This window comes from Stegastes partitus, unplaced genomic scaffold, assembly GCF_000690725.1.
Source record: "Stegastes partitus isolate 25-593 unplaced genomic scaffold, Stegastes_partitus-1.0.2 Scaffold1679, whole genome shotgun sequence".
Lineage (NCBI taxonomy): Eukaryota > Metazoa > Chordata > Actinopteri > Pomacentridae > Stegastes > Stegastes partitus.
In genome coordinates, this window is record NW_007579410.1 from 128575 (window position 1) to 134915 (window position 6341).

Consider the following 6341-nt stretch of genomic DNA (forward strand, 5'->3'; position numbering starts at 1 on the left):
GCCTTAAAATACATCCACAGGTGCCTCCAATTAACTCACATGTTGTCAATTAACCAATCAAAAGCCATGACATCATCATCTGGCCTTTCCCAAATAGACTGAAGGCATCTTAGCGGATGTAAACAAGTTCTCTGCAAACCAACAGAGAAGGTGTTTCATGGAGTAACAATGAGGTTTATGGAGGTTTCACATAAAGTAACATCAACCGAGAACAAAAAAAACAACATAAAAACTGATTTGTTTGTGCTCAGCGATAAAGAATTCTTCACAAATCTCCCTGAACAGCTGAGATCAGATCATCGCTTGAGCAGATTCAGAGAACAGCTGCAGGAAAACAGTCACAGCTGCCGTTTTCGCTTCAAGCCGACTTTCAATCAGTACCAAAAACAGCTGAGAATGACGGCAGAAACGTCCAAGAAACAGAAGGAAAAACACGATTTGGTTGAGTACAAATGACTGTTTATTTCGCTGCCAGCGTGACTCAAAGTGCAAAAGCGGCAGAATGAGTTTATAAATAAGTAGAAAACGCCCAAGTTCTGGGTTTTTTATAAATAAATAATAATTTAAAAAAAACAGTAGTGTGTAAAGTTTATTATGAAGCAGGTTACAACAATAAAGAACGACTAAATGCAGTGTAATACATGTGGTAGGTGCCTCGCTAAACAGCTGCTGGTGCTCAGGAGATTTTATTTTGACTTCTTGTGGTTTAATAGCAGCTCATGTGTTGGTTAGTTCTGCTCTTTATCTGGAACTCTGAAGGGTGTGTTCATGTTCAGCTGCTTTGAAACAAATAGAAAGGGTGGAGCGACCTCAAGGGTCTCGTTATCGCAGACGGAAATAACGACGGCGCTGCAAACTGTCACGAAGAAAAGATTCTCCGCTTGGTTGTGATAGTTTGGATCACTGAAGAGTCTTAAATCACAATAAAAACATATAAAAAAAATATAAATATTCATCATCCAATCAGAAATACGCAAACTGGAGCGTTGCATTGAACGTAACATCCGGGTTTTTGAAAATTTGAACCATGCTGTTTGCTCGTGTTGCATCTGCTCTCAGATAAATGTCGCTTTGGTTAAAAGCGTCTGAAATAAAAAGTTCTCTTCTGTAAACGCACAATCTCATTCATCAACTCTCTGTTTGAAGCTGCATGAACCTCCATCTGGTAAACATCTCACTTCTTCTGGTCACAGTGTGTCGCTTCACATTTTAAAGCTCAGTTTCTTCATTAAGTTAACAAAAAAATTCATCTTAAAGTAACAACATACAGCCAGTCGGAGGCGTTTAAAACAGCTACACTGCAGCCAATAACAGGGAAAAAACCCGGATTTTAAGGTCGATCTTGAAATAAATCTGGATTTCTTTGTCGTTTCCGAGCTTGTAGGTTCCGACTTTTCGGATACAAATGTCCTGAAGTNTTACCGTCCAGTGGTGCGCTGAGGACCAAAGCTGAGCAGAGAGTCACAGTCCAGAGTGACAAAGTGGGATTCAGCTCCTTAAAGCTCCTCTTGTTGGTGAACATGACGGATGAACAGTTCAGCTCCTTCCGGAGTTCAGATCAGAATGACAGCTGAGAGAAGCGCTGCAGTTTTAAGCTCGGGTCGGGTCCTCACGGAGCCCATTGGGGGCGGGGCCTGTCGACGTCACGGCTTGTGCAGCGGTTGTTGAGTCATTGTTAACGACTGTGGTTTTGGTTCACATGCCAGACCGGCTTGTTTTCGAATCGAAAGGTTCAGTGTTTGATTTGGGGCCTCCCCTCAGTACAAGTGTACTTGAGTAACACATTCAATTCATACAGCCCTGTTCAGCCTGCCTGCTGACAGTTATTGTTGAGAGCTTTGGAAGTCTAGGTTATTTCAGTCCACCAAACCCTGCCAGACCAGTCCTCCAAGTTCCTTACGTTCCCCTCTCTGTTGCCGCCCTCGCCTGCCTCGCATTCCCCACATCACCTGAGCCAGCCTGTGCCTGCCCCCAGCCTTGTTCCAGCTTTTTTCCCAACTCTCACCAGATGCCAGATTCTCCAAACCTGTCTTCCCACTTCCAGTTTTTGTACATTGTTCTGAGTATCTTTGTTTTGTTGATTTAGTTTAGTTCTTATGTTAGGATTTCTTAGGTTTTCTCCTCTGTTCTTACTTGAGAGTTTTCTTAGGTTTTTCTAGTCTTGACCCCTTCATAATTCAGTCTGGTTTACCCCCTTCTGTTTTCCACTCCGTTCAGTTTGCACCTTTTGTATTGATTTTCAGTTTTAGTCCTGGTTTATTAAATCCTTTTTACACTTAACCTACCCGTCTGCCTCATCTGTGGCCACACCTGGGTTTCCCGATCCCCCACCGTGAAATTTTAAAAAAGCCTTTAGATGGGTTGAAATATGAGGACAATATTGAAGCTGTCACGAAAAGTCCCAGATTAAACTAAATTGATCATTCAAAGTCCACTAGTGATGTTTTCTGAACCACATTTACCTGCACATCACAACAATACGAAACTAAGCAAAAAAAAGTTTTATAGTTTCTAGTTTTACAGTATTGAACAAACCAACATGTTTAAACTAACTGATATAGAAACTTCATCCTCCAAGCGTTTCTTCCGACAAGTGACTCCAAACTCCTTCATGCACTGGTTTCTGCTGTTCTGTCTTTGGCCTCTTAAATCCCACTGAGGGCTTGTGTTTTGCAGGTAAAGTGGACCCTGCCGTCTCCTACNTAATCTTTTGTCCATATTCGTAGCAAAAGCAGAAACGACAAATGAAAACTCAAGCAAGGGATTTCTCGATGTGAAAAAAGTGAAAGAAGCCTTTGTGGAGTTCAAACACTAAAAAAGTCATTACTACACCGAAGGTGACGACAGTGAACGGGTGGATAAACTAGCAGCAGGAACAACTCATCTACTCACCCTGATCAGAGGCCGAGCAGACAACGAAAATCCAGAGTGAGAAAGTGTCGAGCAGCTTCTTAACGTGGGTTTTCTGCATGACAGAGGAAACAGACGCTCGGTGTGAAGCTGAGCAGTCAAACAGACGTGATGCCTCCTGTCTTTGTTACTCAGTTAGATGGCAGGAGGGTGTCTACAGCACCAGGGGTTGGATTTCCAGTACTGTGATTTTTGCATCACCTCCTGAGTTGAATGAGTCACAAAGACGTTATTTTAGTGGATTTCAACTGCTTTTGACACGACTCTGCTGCAGGACAAGCTCTCCCAGCTGACTCCTCCTGCAGGTGGATCGCTGGCTGTCTGTCTGACAGCAGGTGAAAACAGGTTTCTGAGTCCTGAACAATCAGCGCTGTGTCCTTTTTACTTCTGCTCTTCTTGTTGTACATGAACAGCTGCACCTCCAGTCAAAAGTCCATCGAGCTCCTGAGGTCTGCAGATGACACCACCCTGTCACTGGACTCATATCTGGTGGGGATGAGTGTGTCTACAGATGGGAGGTGGACCATCTGGCGACCTGGCGCAGTCACAACAACTTGGAGCTCAACCCTGTAAAGACAGTGAAGACGACAGTTTACTTCAGGAAGGACCGAGCTCCAACTCTTCAAATTAGTCGCCGCTTGAATGAAGTCTGGCAGGTTGGGCAGTTTGAGTCACAATAACTTGGTTTGATCGCAACACACACACATGGAATTTAGATTTTTAGATTACATGCAACTTAGGCATCTCCATGACATGATCATCTCTGATGTACATTCAAAATAAACTCCCATAAACTCGCTGCACAACTCAGAAATAAAGGCGCACCTTCCAAATGCAGAACCTGCCTGAGAATTAGCGCGTTTTAAGCTGTTTTCTGTGTAAAAAACAATTCCTTCACAGTTCACATCACTTTAAACGTAAAACAGCAAAAAAGAAGCACCGATAGAAAATTCGGCTCAGTTAATTTTCAAAGATACTCTGGAAGATCTAATAACTTGTGAAAAACACAAATAAAGCAAATATAATGTCCCCAAGCTCTTTGGTTTATGACCATGTAGTGAACTGAGAATATTACATGTTTAAAAAAATAATAATCTTCTGTTGGGTAAAGAGAGCTGGAGCTCAACTTTAGGGTCTGGCTGACAGTTTATTTAACGGTCGACCGGATATCCAAGCTGTAAAAGAAATTGAACACATGCCAAATTTCAAAAAACAACAATGTGGTGCCTGGGGACAGATTTCATTGGTGAATACAGTATCAGTGAATTCAGACATCGTTGCAGCAGTTTCTGAATAACTTAGTTTGGTCTGGGAAGTCTGACATATTTCCTGCATCCAGATGACTAAGATATATATAAAAAAAAACAATTCATTCAGTGACCCATGTGTCTGTGAGTCATCGTCTGATCTCTTCTGAGTCATTTTTGCAACCTGAATAGAGCCATATAATGTATAAAGAAATGACTAGAACAGCTTTAAACAGTTTTAGTTTCCAATCAACCAGAACCAGAACTTGTTGTTTAAATTAGTTAAAGTTTGAATGAAGTCTGGTATAGCGGACAGTTTGAATCACATTGCCTCGGTTTAATCTTACCACACACAAATAAAACGTGTATTTTTTTGAGGGAATAAATACAATTTAACAACTCCATGACACGATTATCTCTGATGTACGTTAAAAATAAACTCCCATAAACTCGCTGAACAACTACAAATAAAGGCGCACCTTCCGAATGCAGAACCTGCCTGAGAATTAGCTCGTTTTAAGCTGTTTTCTGTGTCGAAGCAATTCCTTCACAGTTCACATCACTTTAAACGTAACACAGCAAAGAAGAAGAGCCGATAGCGAATTCGGCTCAGTTCATTTTCAAAAGTGTAAATTAAATTTCAGCTGACGGCTAACTTACAACNCCAAAACCGAAAGAGCGATTCCGGTTCTGAAAGATCGAACCGAAGCAGATCTCTACTAGTGGACTCTTTGGGTCTCGCAGAAATGAATCTTCTTCTAATTTCCTCTTCAAACTTTCACTGCAGGACGTTGAGAAATAAAGTCCATCAGTGGATCAGATTCCTCACAGCAGCCACGGCCAGGAGCTTCAGGTGGACAAAGGAAACACAAAGTGAGTCTCTGCTCAGCTACAGTTTGTGCAAAAGGAACTTCACACAGGTTTTTAAATTTATTTTAATGTTCTGGAGCAGCACTTCGACATTATGAAGATCAGACCAGTGTCAGTGGTTTCTACAGCCGAAAGAGTTCTCGCTGGACATGCAAATACATGCTCCATGACGGGCCAAACTCAGACTCTCTATTTAGATTTCCTCACACCATGAGAGTGAAGAGATGCACTAAAATTAGAGGCGACTGGACGTTTTCCCAAAGTGTTTACGGGTTTTACCGACGCCAGGAAATAAGGTTCCACATGCAAAAGACATTTTACCACTGATTTGAATCTCATTTACATTCGTCTCCTCTCTGCTCTGCAAAAACACTTCAATAAAAAGTCTCTGAAACCCTGTCATGCATCACTGATGGGTTCACGGTTTCGCAGACGAGTGCAGAACTTTTTGGTTTTTACAGAATCTGAAGAGTGCAGATGGTGGATTTTTTTTTTGGGCTCTTTTAAAAAACTTTTTTATACGAGACGTCTTTTAAACCGACTGAAGCTTCACGAGGTCAAACTCCACCAACGTCTGCATGCAGACAGAAACATTTGACTTCCAAAGTCAAGTTAGGCAAATTTGGAGTCTAACTCGGAAGGCAAATAACTCGTCCACGTGACTCTGCTGTTGATGAGCTGGCAGAATACCAGAACAGCTCCACTGAGACGCAGAAGGAAGTTTAAAAAAAAAAAAAAAGAGGCTCGTCGGGTGCAAAAAGAAACGAAATGTGGAACTAAAACGATTCTTTTTGCATCTGCCGAGTCAGAGTTCGGATCAGACTCACGTTCTGTCACTGCCCCTCCTTGTGGCTGCTGGATCGAATCTCCAGATGGACCAGAAACGTCGTGCAGAGTTAAATCCCCGATAGTCTCCATTCGCACCAACAGCTCCTGAGCAAGGCACCTAGGGTCCAAGCGGTTCTTTCTGAGCGGCGTCTTTGTCTGAAAGCTGGACGGACAAGTTTGTTAATTAATCAGGTGTCCCTCGGAAACATCTGGAAGGCGTGCGTTGATGTTTTTCTTCCTTACATTCTTTTTTTGAACTTTTCTCCTTAAGAAATATGCAACGACACCGACAACGATGAACAGTAAGATGATCACAAGCGGGATGACAAGAGCCAGGATGGAAAAACCACCTGATGAGGAAAACAATGAAACAACGGTCAGTAAACACGTCAAACCCTGAATGATTCTGGAAATGATCAGAGTTGGAGCGTTCTCCCACCGTCAGGCCGAGTGTCGTCCAGCGGGTCTGGAGTTTGGAGGTTTCTG

General features: G+C 42.4%; 1 protein-coding gene and 1 long non-coding RNA gene across 2 annotated transcripts in view; both read right to left on the minus strand.

Annotated features, from left to right (window-relative positions):
- The window catches only part of LOC103371998 (myelin-oligodendrocyte glycoprotein-like), a 17183-nt gene extending 15632 nt beyond the window's left edge, over window positions 1–1551 (minus strand). The window contains exon 1 of the mRNA XM_008301503.1: window positions 1423–1551. Within this exon, the coding sequence (XP_008299725.1) occupies window positions 1423–1522 (100 nt within the window). The 5' untranslated portion in view covers window positions 1523–1551. The remainder of the gene's footprint in view (window positions 1–1422) is intronic.
- Window positions 1552–4823: 3272 nt separating this feature from the next.
- Window positions 4824–6341, minus strand: LOC103371993 (uncharacterized). The gene is made up of 4 exons (XR_520970.1): window positions 6295–6341; window positions 6099–6205; window positions 5855–6018; window positions 4824–5004 (listed from the first exon to the last, which is right to left on the minus strand). It is a non-coding gene; the product is annotated as an uncharacterized LOC103371993 (long non-coding RNA).